This window comes from Camarhynchus parvulus, chromosome 2 (assembly GCF_901933205.1).
Source record: "Camarhynchus parvulus chromosome 2, STF_HiC, whole genome shotgun sequence".
Taxonomy (NCBI): domain Eukaryota; kingdom Metazoa; phylum Chordata; class Aves; order Passeriformes; family Thraupidae; genus Camarhynchus; species Camarhynchus parvulus.
Window position 1 is genome coordinate 51,481,567 of NC_044572.1, and position 13,470 is coordinate 51,495,036.

Consider the following 13,470-nt stretch of genomic DNA (forward strand, 5'->3'; position numbering starts at 1 on the left):
GGAATAATAAGGTTATGCTTTTCTTTCCCAGGTATTGGTAATGTTTATAAATGTATTCCCTTTCTATGCACTCCTCTTAGTCTGCAAGAGTTGCATCACTTCTGTGGAGACTTTTGTCCCCCTCAGTTTGCAGGGCTATTGAATACAATCAGATACTTTTTCGTTTTCTGCAAAAAGGATCAGAACTTGTTAGCTCACAGCCAAGACCTCCCTTTTTTGTGTTTCATATGCTGCTCATATCCTGTCTCACAGGAACAGGAAGTTTTTATATTTGCCAAAGGGGTAAATATAAAGTAAACTGTTTCCAATGGTTTTGTTGTGTTAGAATAATTTTTGTAACTAATAATTAGCCCTAAAATGGTGCCTCAAACTCAGTCACTAAAGGGAAATATTACTAGCAGAAGATGCACAATTTAAAAGGAAGGACATTGCTCAGAAAGGCTTCTATTTCTTCATTCATGCTGCCTGTGAGAAACTCTTAGGATAGCTTGATTATATGCTCTTTATGTAACTCTTCCTTGACATAGATGGGGCTGAGGGGGTATTAACTCTTGCCATAATTTCAGACATGGCAAGAGTTGGACTGAACTGAACACATGCTGCTCCCAATGACTTGGGAAGCAGTTATCGACAGTGGCATTGAGTTCCCCCTCCTGCACAATAAAACAGTTGATTTTTTTGATTATATCTCCATGCCCTAGTTCCCTGACTGACACTGGAGTTATATGAGAAAGGAATCCAACAGATAGAAAAGGTGGTAATTTGGCAGACAGAGCTACTTCTGAGGAGTGGAGCTTAACACAGAATATTCAGATTGTCAAATTGGTAATTTGTGGTAATGCCAAGGAGTGCAATTTCACATGCTAAGCTGGGGCTGCAGTGCACTTATGTCCTTGTCCTCTTAGCATCATCCAATAACAGAAGGATGAAATGGTACCATGGGGCTCTGCAGCTGAGCTGGATAGCTGAAATCACAGGCCGCCTCCTTTTCCAGCTGTGCTGGTTGAAAAAGCTACAGCTACCAACTGCATATCACAACATTTTTTCTGGAGATGTTGGTCCTCCTGACCCACCAGAGCTCAGTGAGCTACTTGGACAGGAAGTTTTTTATATTTGCTAATATAAATAATATAAACTAATATTACATTAGTTAAATATAATATAAACTAATTCCTTAGCATGTGTCACTTCACAGAGGCCAGGTTAATTGCCTCTAGCCTTTGGATAATGTCTTAGGGGACTTAGATTTTTCTGACGTACATCAGCAAGAGCATACTTCCATGTGCAGCCCACCTAGCAAATTTGAGGGGTCTTCCATAAGATGATGATGATGAGAGAGATGGAGAAGAGATGGTAAGAGCAAGACCTTTGGTGTTCTGACTGGCCTCTTAAGTTATTCTTCACTTTATAAGCCTCACCATCCACTTTGGTCACCCTGGAGGATAACTTGCCTTTGACCCATTTGTGACCCTTAGCACTTCATCAGTCTGTGTCACTTTCCACCTTTTAATTTTTTTTCATCTGTTTAAATTGAAAACATCTCAGAAGAAGGTGTTTCTGTTTTCAGAATGCCCAGCCAAGCAAAACAAAGCCCAAATCTTGTTCAGGTCCTTTGGTTTCTGCTGAAATAATTAATGAGGTTTCGTGTGAGCTGTTGCAGAGTGCCTAGTGATTCTTAGATTTGCCTACACAGTTGCCATGGTGCACCTTGGCCAAATAGTTGTTTGTAAAGCAATTTTGTCTCTAATAAAAAGAAACTGTTAAAAATCAGTTCCTGTTGTTTTTAATAGAGCTTTTTCCATCCAAACTGTAAGGTTAGAATTGCTGACCATCTCCTTAAACACTTCCAGGTAATAATGATGCATATTCTTCTAGCTAACATATATCATTAGTTTTTGTCAAGCAAAGCTTAGTTCATAGCTGTAGATATATATGATTTACTGGCCTCCAGCCAATCTATTAATTACCTGCTAGTTCCTTAATGCAATTGAGGCTTTGTTTGATTTCAGTGTAAGTTATTAACTGCTGGTAAAGGATCAGTACCTCATAAATTGTTTCTCTAAATAACTTTACAATGCTACAGAAGTTTAATATTTTTTTTTAATAAATAAGAATTAATATGTGAAGGACAGTTTTAAATTGCAGTTATATAAGGCAACTCTTTTGATTTATCAAATAGTAGCACCATATCTGTGTGAAGAATATCGAAATGTCGTAGATCTGTTACTTAGGCACCTTTCTTTCTTTGGGAGAATCTTAGTATTTTTACATGTACCAGACTGATTGAAAACTGATTTCTTTTTTGTCTTGGGTTGGCTATATGATGCTTGTATCCCCAATTGCCTGTTCTGTTTATGCTGGATAGTAAGTTTTGCACCTTTAATGGTTGTTCTGAGAGTGAAGGGCAGGAGAGAAGAAGCGCAGAGTTTGTTTTCAGACACTGCACTTGCTCCCCTGCATCCTGCTCCTGGACTGTGCTGTCTGCGGACAGACAGCAGGACGGAGCTCTCCTTTGCTTTTTAGTTAGTTTTAGCTAGCTGAGGCAGAGAAGTTCCCTGGACTGTGGTTTTTCTTTTTATTTGGACCTGTTTAAACCTGCTCTGAAAAAAAACAGAAAAGCACCTGTGGCCCGCCGGGCCTGGGCCGCGGCATTTCCAGCACCAGAGGGACTGATAAGAGACTGAGTGAGCTGAACTGCAACCCACAAAGGGGACTTTCTGAATTTGTCATCTTTTCAGAGCAGCAAGAGGTTTTATTAATATTGTTCAATTTTTTTGTGCTGGTGAATGCTTTGCCTGTTAAATAAACAGGTTTTTTCCACTTTTCTCCAAAGAAATCTTCTCCTGAACCAGTTAGGGGAGGGCCGCTTGAATCTGCTTTCTAGAGGAACCCCTTTAGAGGTTTTTCTCCCAAATTTGCTCTAAACCAGGAGAGTTTTGTATTGCTTAGTTTGGTTTGGGTTTTTTGTTTTAAATTGTTTTACCATTTTTGTTTACAATTGTTTTAAAATTGTAAGATCAGATGAAGAGATCTTGGGCCCGGCTTCACTTGAGGTAAGCCCATTGAGAGAATATACAATAGTTAAAGCTCTGGCTGTGTTAAAATAATTGAGACCAATAATAGATTTTAATCTCTTTTTATGTATCTCATCCCATTCTTTTTTCCCCAGAAGTTATAAGCTACTTATATATGTATTTTTTTTTTTAATGTGGGAGAATAGATGGAAAACTCACTATTTTCAGAAGGAAAAAGCTGTGACTGTCTGGAAATGTCCAGGAAACAGCCTTTCAGCAGGTCATGTACCTTAGGTCCTGGGCATTGCTTAGATGCCTTCTATCTGCTAAAGCAGCCAGTGGACAGGATGGCTGATTTAGGACAGGTATTACAGAGTCTTCTTGCAATGGGCCATTACTATGTTCTGTGTGAGCTGGACTCCCTGAGAGAGCAGGTATGTCCAGGTGAAAGGAGGTGTATCAATCCATTTTCAGATGTAACCTCAAATGAAAAGAGAAGCTAAAATCTTCCAGTCAAACACAGCAGGCAAAAAGTAGTGTTATGTCCTGTGATGTTGTCTTCATCAGACTGGATGAGGCACTTGCTTGAAGCAGGGAATCACCATAGTAAGTTGCTGGCAAGCTTCTAGAATAATCTAGAAATTTCTTTACCTAATAAGATTTCTCAGGATCAAATCTGCTTGACCTTGGCTTGTTAATATGGGTTTGGGTGGAGACTGTAAGGAGTGGGTGAAGTGGTTAAGGGAACAGAGAAGAGCATGGTCTGTACAAGAAGGCTGAGGGCAGTACTGCTTGCCATGGTGGGCACTGGAGAGAGCAGCAGCAGAAGTTGTGCTAGAAACAGTACAGAGGAGTACAGTGCTTGTTCTCCTGCTCTGCTCATGGCTTTAGCCTGAAAGAAAAAAGCTGAGGTACCCAAAGTCCCCTGTGATGAACTGGTAGCTTTTGTTTTGTCCTGCTTCCTTCTTTCTCCCTGTCCCCCAAAAAAATCCTCAGCCAAGGTCACTTGGTACTGCACAGTAGATATTCATTTACAAACACTCCCTTTGGGATTTTAGCACCCACATAGGAAAGAATGACTTAAAGATAAGAACAGCTGTAGAGGTGAACTCTGTTGTCCCAATTTGTATAGGCTGGCTAAGTAGGGAGAAGGTGGCTTGCCCATCTAATGTGCACCAAAAGGAAAGGTACAGGTTTGTATCATTGCTGACAGGTGGTTCTGACTGAAAAATAAACACCAAAGGAAAGCGGCTTTGGCTGAAAATTGGATTCTTAGCGGTGAGAAGTGCCTGATCTGATTGTTTGTACCTTTTTTTACTTATCTCTCCTCTTTTTCTCCCCCGGCCCTGTGACTTTCAGCCCTTTCAGTATTGCCAGTCAGTCTCTCTGTGCCTGGAAGGAACACTCTGCCCTAGTGTGGAAGCAACAGCTTCTTTTATCTTGAGTACTGTAGCTATCTAACTTGTGCATCTCAGAGCAAAACTGATAAAGACTGCTAAGACAAGATGGTCATTTTCAATCCTTAATAGCTTATCAGGTTTTAAAAACCTCATGAAAGAGCTGTGTGTTAGTTAAATGATGATTAATAGGGAAGCTTATGAAAAAAGATACCAATTAATGTTTGATTTTGTAATAGTGTTAGACTTGTCTCTTTTCTCTGACTTTAATCTCTATAAACAAAAGGATCACAAGAGAATAGCATGTCTCTGCTTGTTGAAATCAACTGGAATTAGTGGCACATGCCCTTTGCAGTCGCCAGGTTAGGTGGAAGTGCTGAAAATTGTTGTGGTTTTTTACCAGGATAGTCCAAGATTTAAAGCTAAGATGTAAACCACTTACTTTATATCAGTCTGTGGAAAAATATAGGAACTGTAATAAAGTTACCATTGTTGTGTCATAGGAGGGGCAAAAAAGAAAAAAAGGTATTGTCATTATTAACTCTTGGTTATTTTTCTTTCCCAATTGTTATGCAGGTTGCTGTAGAGCCACCATAGGGGAATTTCTGCCTGGCTGAGAAGATAGTTGTGTTTACAGTGCAAGTTCTCACTTGTGACAAGGTGGAGGATCCATCAGTAGATGGAGAGTGGGCCTTTTCAGGTTTTAATACTTGCCTGTCTGTAGTTTAAGCTGGCTGGGCAGCAGGTTCAGATAGATAGAAATGTAATAAATGAATCTGATTCGTGCTAAGAATTGTAACTATATCAATATTTTAGATAATATTTGTTAAAAAGTAATAGAGAAAAAGAGTATGTAATTAGTGTCACAAAACAGATGTTTTCAGATGTTCATGAGAAAATAGGATGCAGGATGTAGTTTGAGATAAGTAAAATCCCAAAATGGAATAGGCCTCGGGATAATTAAGGAATCAGACTTGAAATTGAATAAAATTGAAATTATTCCAGGTATCTAAGAAATAATAAAGCTTATTTTTGGAATATAATGCTGGCTTCTATAACACACGACTTGGGGTGCATGTGCAACCTGTGGGGTTGTTCAAAGGACAGTGATGATGAGGAGAAGCCTTTGTCGGCAGTGACCACCAAAAGCCAGAAGACCCCTTAGAAACAAGCAGAGCAGGTGCTGTGCAGTACAGTGATATAGATTTTAAGAATTGAAAATAGGAGGAGATTTATGGGAAAATATTGATGAATATGTATTAGCATACAGTATATAGGTTGTGTTTGGATTCCTTTGTTTTTCACACAGGAGGCAGGGTGAGAAACTCCCATCCCCCACCCCCGCCCCCAGTACCCCAGTCGGGTTTGTACCCCAGTTGGTTTTGCTTATGCTTTATCCAAACCATTGCCAAATTATTTTTATATCTGCTTGATTATATTTGATTGTATTATTTTATATAAAATTGCTGCTCAATTAAAATTGTTGCTAAATTCTACTTTGTTGTTTGTTGAATTAGACATATAGAACTTTATTCATAACAGAAATAAGCTATTTGCAAGTGCAGTGGCACAGTCAGATGAAGATTGGCACTAGTCTGGTCAAAACAGTTCAAATTTCTATTTAGAGAAACGGGGAAAGCAGTCAAGTACCAGAAGCTAAAAGCCATACAAGATCTCAAGCTTTGGCACTATGAACAATTAATTTACGCAGCACTGTCAACTAGTTGTGGGTTTTTATTTATAATGCAAATGTGCTGATGTTCTCCTTCTTCACTTGCAGCTGCCCTGAGAGCTTGTGCTGATGGAGGTGCCAATCTTCTCTACCACATCACAGAAGGGAGCCAGGAAAGGTATGTCAGCAATACATTTGAAGTCATTGAAGTCATCTTTTCTCAAGGAAAGTAAAATGTGGAGGAGCAGGATCTGTTCAGTTACTTAAGTAGCTGCTTGCTCTGTGCATGGTACTTTAACGAACTGTGGCAGGTAGTATAATATTTTTTTCCACATTATCCTAAATTTTTAGTCCTGGCTACAATTTATAAGAACACAGGTAGCCTGAAACACCATTTTCCCTGAAGTCCACTGCTCTTTTTTCCTCTTGAAAGTTCTGCTCTCAGTCAGTCTTATTTTGTGCATCCATCAGGGTTAGACCTCTGAAAAAATTTGCTGTGCCCCTAGCAAGGGTTGCCTACAAGAGCATCTGATGCTTGTCGCTATGAGCTGAAACAAAGTATGTCCTCTTCATTTTTCATGAGGCCTTAAAGGAAATCTACTTACTTAGACTTCCTTGGAAGTTTTCTTTGTGAATTATTTTTTAAATGGCATCAGGACATTATAAATAACCAAAGGCAAGTACAGACACTATCTATAAATGTACACCAGGTGAGGAAATATGACTGAAAGAATATGGTCTTGTTTTCTGCAGTGGCATTTAAAATTGCAAAACATCCCCGGTTTTCTGGGATGTTTCAGCAGAGATGTTGAGCGGGGGTTGTGATGCAAAATGCTTCATTCAAGTAATTTCTGATCATTGTAGTGGAACCATGAAACGTTGTGCAAACTTAGCTTACTACGAATTCTTTGTGCTTGTCTTTAGGATTTTCAGGTTTTTTGAGCAAGAATTCATAAAAAAGTATTTTTAAAAAGTGAATTGATACACTGACTCTTGGAGCAAAGGAATGAGAAAGGCATCTGGTAGAACTTACAAGCTTATGAACAGTTTTATTCATACAGCAAAATCTGACACATAGTTTGCTTTTCATCTCATGGAAAGTGTATGATGGGGACAAGAGGAAGCTCAGTTTCCTCCTCTCCTTCAGAAAAAAAGACAAGAGTTAGAGAGGAAGACTGTAGTCCAAAAGTAAAAATTAAAGTAAAAATTTCTTCCTTTGTCGCCTGTGAAAAGTTTATCTAAAGTTCTACAACTGCTAAGACTGGAGTCTGGGAAGCACTGCTGTTGTAGACCATGTTTTATGAAATTCTGTTTGTCCTTTTCTAGTAGTTGCTCACAGAGTCATGGAAAGAAAACTTAGGCAGGTGTCTTTTTGAATTCAAGACCGATTTGCAGCAAACAGTTCTCTTTGATAATGGTGATGCTCTCCAAAGAACAGCATTTGAGAGCTTTTGCTTTACCTTCTCTGGTAACTCATTCTTCTGTTCTGCACATATTTATGTTTGTATTAAATAAATATAATTCAGGGGAAAATAGATGATTATACTTTGACTTAATAGTCCTTTCAGTCTTACATACTTGGCCCTTGGAGTATTCTTTTCCTCTTTCTTCTTCTCATCTTAATTGCTTTGGTTGGGTATATTTTACCTTCAAAGCAGTTCTTTTGAAACAAAAAAAGGAGTGCATAATTTGGATTTTTGTCTTTAAAGAAATCATTCTGCTGGAAAGAATATCCATTTACTTCTCTGAAGTATTTTTTCTTTAAATTCCCTGTCCATTGTTATTAAAGAGCTGTCTGCTCAGACTGTACTGACATATTAATAATTTTTAATGCTGTCTTAATATTTTAAAACTATACTTTATTCAAAGCCTTGATATCTGTGTTGTATCAAAACCTAAAAAACAATAGTCCTTTAATTTTAAGGATTTTATAATATACAACAGACATAAATAAAGAATTTGATTGATATTTTGGGCTTGATTCTCAGTGACACTAAATTTTATGAAGAATCCTTTAGAATGGGAAATAGTGATAATAATTTGGGAAAATAATAGCTTGCAGTATGGTGCTCTTGTTCTGGAGATAAGTGCTATGTACTGGTGCTCTTCCTTTGGAGATAAGTTCATGTCACAGAATCATGGAATAGGTAAAGTGAGCAGGGACCCCAGTGGATTGAAGAAGCCCTTCTTGCCTTTGACAGCCTTGGCCAGCTTTAATTCCAGATGGGTCTTGACCTTCTTCATCTCATTTATACTCACTGTGACAACCTCCCTGTATTCATTCCAAGTGTCCTGACACTGGTTCTATTTCCTGCCTCTAATTTTCCATATTCCCTGTCAACACTCAAGTAATGACAGGAGTTCCTTGATCATCCACAGGCCTCTTTCCCCTTGGCCTGATTGCTTTCTCACTGGGATTCAACATTCTTGGGACTGGAGGAAGTGATCCTTGAATATCAACCAGCTCTCTTGGACTTCAGTTTCCTGCAGGCCTCATTCCCATGGGATTCTTCCAAGAAGATCCCTGAAGAAGCTAAAGTTAGCTCTTCTGAAGTTCATGGGTATAATCTTATTGCCCTGCTTCCTCCTTCCCCATACCGAACTCCACAGTCTCATGGTCACTACAGCCAAGGCTGTGCCCATCATTCACACCTCCAACAAGGTCTTCTCTGTTTATTAGTATGAGATCAAGCAGCACACCATTCCTTGTGGGATCATCCACTCCTTGTGTCAGGAAGTAGTCATTAAGGCTTTCCAGGAACCTCCTTGGATGGTTTGTGCTTCACTGTGTTGTTTCTCCAGTAGGTGTCAGAGTAGTTAAAATCTCCCGCAAGAACCAGCACCTCTGACTTTGAGGCTGCTTTGAGCTGCCTGTGGAAGGCCTTATCAACCTCCTCCCCTCCTGCCTGGGCAACCTGTAGCAAACACCCACAACAGCATCACCCTTACCAGTCTGTCATTTTATGCAAGCTCATAAGCCCTCAACTCATCATCCTCACCAAGATAGAGCTCAATCCATTCCAAGTGTTACCTCACTCATAGAGGACAACTCCACTACCACACCTTCCCAGTCTATCTCTCCTAAATAGTGTATAGCCCTTCATGACAACATTCCAGCCATGGGACTTATCCATCTCCATAATCACAGTGGGATCTGTGACTGCACACCGATCCTTCCTCTTGTTTGTTCCCCATACTGTGTGTGTTGGCATACAGGCACTTTATAGAGGTATTTGATTGTGTCCATATCCCAGAGGGATGATGCATAGTCTTTCTACTGCTTGTGTCTTTGGATGCTTGTGTTTAATTGATATATTCCCTCTTAAGCCTCCTTTTGCTGCTCCCATGGTTGCTGTAGTTCTTCTTCAGTGCTGAACAATCCTTTAACTTGTTTTTCATTATGTTGGCCTCTGCCAGTGGATGAAAAGCACGAAAGGGTGATTCAAGAGCCCCCCACCTCCATCTGTTTCCTATTTCTCCGCTTATATCTTGACTTGCTTTTGTGCTAGACCCATCAAGCAAAGGAAGTTCACACCTTCCTCTCTATAGCATTGCACATAGCAATGAGACTTTATGTCATGGGTTTAACATATGCAAGATGTTATCTGTCTTCCTCTGGTTTTGTGGTGTCATTTTTATGATGTTTGGTTGGTTTTCTCATTTTCTCAAAAATTCTGAGTTGCAATTATTTTTGTTTAAAAACAAACCTGTCCAAGAAAACCTTAATTTTTGTAAGTGCTAACAAGGAGAAACCATGCCATGATATGTTAAAACAAATTGCCTTCTAGAGCATGAGGGCTAAGAGGAACAACCAAAAGGGGAGGATAACTTTCCCTTAAAGAGGCTTGTCCTTGGGAGCTGTCAGTGCTGGGGACATGGGAAAGGCAGGAGTGGAAAAGGACTGAATGCTGGTGCTTTTCTCTCTCTGACTCTACAGTCCAGAAAGGTTATTTTCCTTAGACTGTTAACACCAGTTCCCATTTAGAAATAAGGATTACTGCTAAACCATTCTTGATTGCTAAACATTTGTTACTAATCAGAGTTACAGGTGAGTTGCTGATCTTTATAGGTTCTTTGCTGTGCCTTATTCTGTCTGCCTTGCCTATCCAATTTTGAATTTTCTTGAGTCATTAATGCTTTCCACTTCAGCATTAAGCTGTTGTTTATCTGTATCACACTGCAGAACTTGTTTCTCAACACCTTGTGATTACATCTCAGGACATTGATTAACCTGGGTGTCACTGGCTTTGGCGTATACAAAGGTGAAAATGCATTGAAAACTATCATCACATTGGAAGTTTTAAAACTTCCTATTAGTTTTGGAAGTCATTAGTCATTAGTTCTTGTGTCTTGGATGCTGTTTCCCAGAGAGATGTCAAATGCAATGTGTACTCAGGTTTTGCAGTGTTAAGAGCATCAGGTCAAAGAGGGAAGTGGTGAGCTTTACAAGAGGAAGGATAAACCAATCATGAAAAATACTGTGTTTCTGGAGTTCTGGTTAGTATTTCAGACTGACTGTGTGACACTAACCAATCATTAAAAATATTGTGTTTCTAGAGTTCTGGTTAGTATTACAGACTGTGTGACACTAGTTGGTTGCCTGCAGTCACAGAGAACACCACTTTCACTACCCTTTCAGTTTCTCCCTGTAAACTATATGAAATATAAGAGTAGCAGTAAAACTGGAAAATTGTAGCATTTTCTACATATTAAACATAAATGAGGTGAACTCAGGTAATGCATGAAAACACAGCTGCTACTATACAATTCTTCTCTGAACTGGCTGTAAATGCAGTCAGCTTCAAGAAGCTATACGGGAGTTTTTAAAAATTAGGAACAAATTTTGTAGACATTTCCAGTTGATGTAGCTGCTAAATTTCAAATATAGACCTCAAAAACATCTTTTTACAATCAACTTATATCTTTGAAATCCCTGTCACAATGCAATTCCACTTCATCTTAGCTCACCTAACTTCATCCATCCCCAGGCAGAGCCCTGTGCACTCCACTTCTCTCTTAAAGAGAGGGCAAGTCTTCTTCCCCACCTTCCTATCCTGTTCTTCCTAAAAAGCCTGCATCTCCTCATTGCAACACCCAGTCATGTTTGTGTGATCCCAACAAGATTGTAGCTCTGCAACTGCTCACAGATCTCTTTGTTGTTCTCCCAAGCTGCATGCATTTTCCAGGAGTTTATTTTGCATCAAAGTTTTAAAGCTAAACAAGTTAAACCTTTGAATAGGAAAACTAAGCTAATATAACTTCCATGAGGAAAGGTAGTCATCATCATATATTTGCCTGTGTTAAAAGTGGAAAGATGAATCATAGTGTCTGGATATTTTGACAGCTTCATGTGTGCATTTTAGGAGTTAGTGAGGGTTAGTAGTGTCTTGGCTACTTCAATTGGCTATTTATAGGTTACACTGAATTTGACTAATCTAAGAACCAGTGCCTCCATTGACAAGACAACCAAAAGAGAAACCTCTGGACAACAGCTAGCAAAACCCATCTGCAAAATGAGATCTATTTTTCCTGAATAATCTTCTACTCATGGAAAAGTGGGTCCATAATAAGATTATTAGACTGAGAAATTCATACATACTTTGCTGTGTTCCATATTGGATTAGAAATAGAATACTTATGAAGGTAATTAGCCATTGACATAGCTTAATGTACAGTTGAGAAGAATTCTTTGCTTGAACTCTTCAGATTAAACTGAGTATTGTTTTTAAGACATCTTATATTCAGGCAAAATTTAGGGCACTGCTGCAGAAAACACTGAATGAGATTATCTGAGTATAGAGTTCTACATGAAGAGTCCAATGATTCTTTCTTGTCTTTAAAACCTATTCATTGGATGATTTGGGGAGGATGTGAGACAGTTATACTCATGAAGTTTTTGCGTTATTCATGCTGATATGAGAATATGTTTTAGTACTGTTTAAAAAAAAAAAATATAACCTCTGAAACTGTGTGGTCAAAGCCAGCCCCTTTGCTGCTAGTGGTGAAGAGTTCTTTGATTTGAGAGATTACAATCCAAAAGCCAAGAAAGTTGGAAGCTTAGGCAGTGCTTTATTTGTCAAATGGCTTAAAGGAGATCTTTTACATCAGACATCTTTGCCTGACATAAAAACTATAGCAGTGTTTAAAGATCAAAATTAGAATCTTGTGTTTATCCTAATAAATTCTGTTGGAGTGTTCAGGAAAAAAAAACTCCCTATCCACAGTTTCCTCCTTTAGGAAATACCTGACTTGGGATCCATTTTTAAATTTTAAGAAAACAGCCAGGCACCAACAAATTTAAAGAAACCAAAGAAATCTATCTCTTAGTGTTTGGAAGGATTAATACATTTGAAGTTACATAATGTGTTTGCTTCAGGTAATACAGATGAGAAAGTCTCAAGATACCTCAGGATCATGTAATTTTTTTGCTTTTTTCATTTATATCTTCAATTTAATTACTTTCACTCGATTGCATTTTCAAATACATTTATATTCCAGTAGCTGTGCACTTTTAAGTCAAGGTTTGTTTCAGAAACAGTGAAGAGTTGGGGTAGCAAGGCATGAATATCATGAAATATGCATAGTTTCAGTCCTCAATTTAAACCAAAATTATCTTCCTGTATTGGAAGGGTTTCCTGAAAGTATTAGGCCAATAACATCACTAGGCATATCAGACTTTTTTGGTCTCTGAATCAAACGCTTACAGAAATTATGAGACTTGAAAATCACTGGTCTATTTTTATTTTTTTTTTTACTGCTAGATTCATCTTCATATTAACCAGCTGTATAAGCCAGACCCAGGAGTATGTATTCTTCTGGAGTAAAGGAGTTATTTCTATTCACTTAATCATCTTATGCTATAAAGGAAAAATCTGGGAGCTACACAACCATTGGTTGGGATTCACTTGAGTATTTTAGGAGGGGCAGAAGTACTCTTTTGCATATCACAAGTGGAGATACATTTTGAGATAGACACCAGCAACTGGGTTTACTTGGAGGTGCTCTTAAGTGAACTTACTGCATAAACCATAACAGAAAATGGGCACTTTTTTTTATCATTCCCTCAAACTGAAAATCAAATGGCAGATAATAATAAAACATATGGTCTCATAAATATTAGCAGTATCTAGGTGAGGTTAAATTACTCTTCATGTTGTATTTCTATTGCTTTTGCTAGTCAAGATGGTAATTGTAGAATCATAGTAATATTTATGACTAAAAATGATGGGAGGTGACAGCACTGCCTGTTGTGACCCATGAAATTTAGATCTCTAATAGAAAGAAGGCTTGCTAGCATCATGCCCTTGCAGAAGCTGTGAAATGGCTGGCTTTTCATCCCTGAGGTACATGTGTGTACATAGATGTATGAATGCCTTCTTTCTTTTAT

The 13,470-nt window shown here is 38.5% G+C and overlaps 1 protein-coding gene across 3 annotated transcripts in view; it reads left to right on the plus strand.

Annotated features, from left to right (window-relative positions):
• Positions 1 to 13,470, plus strand: part of TPK1 (thiamin pyrophosphokinase 1) — a 302,429-nt gene that overhangs the window by 109,771 nt on the left and 179,188 nt on the right. For 2 of the 3 annotated variants that reach the window (XM_030943875.1, XM_030943876.1), the window contains one exon: positions 6,192 to 6,261. In XM_030943875.1, coding sequence (XP_030799735.1) covers positions 6,192 to 6,261 — 70 coding nt within the window. Of the gene's footprint in view, positions 1 to 5,039; positions 5,098 to 6,191; positions 6,262 to 13,470 lie in introns of those variants that run through there. The other variant, XM_030943877.1, reaches the window with a different exon arrangement.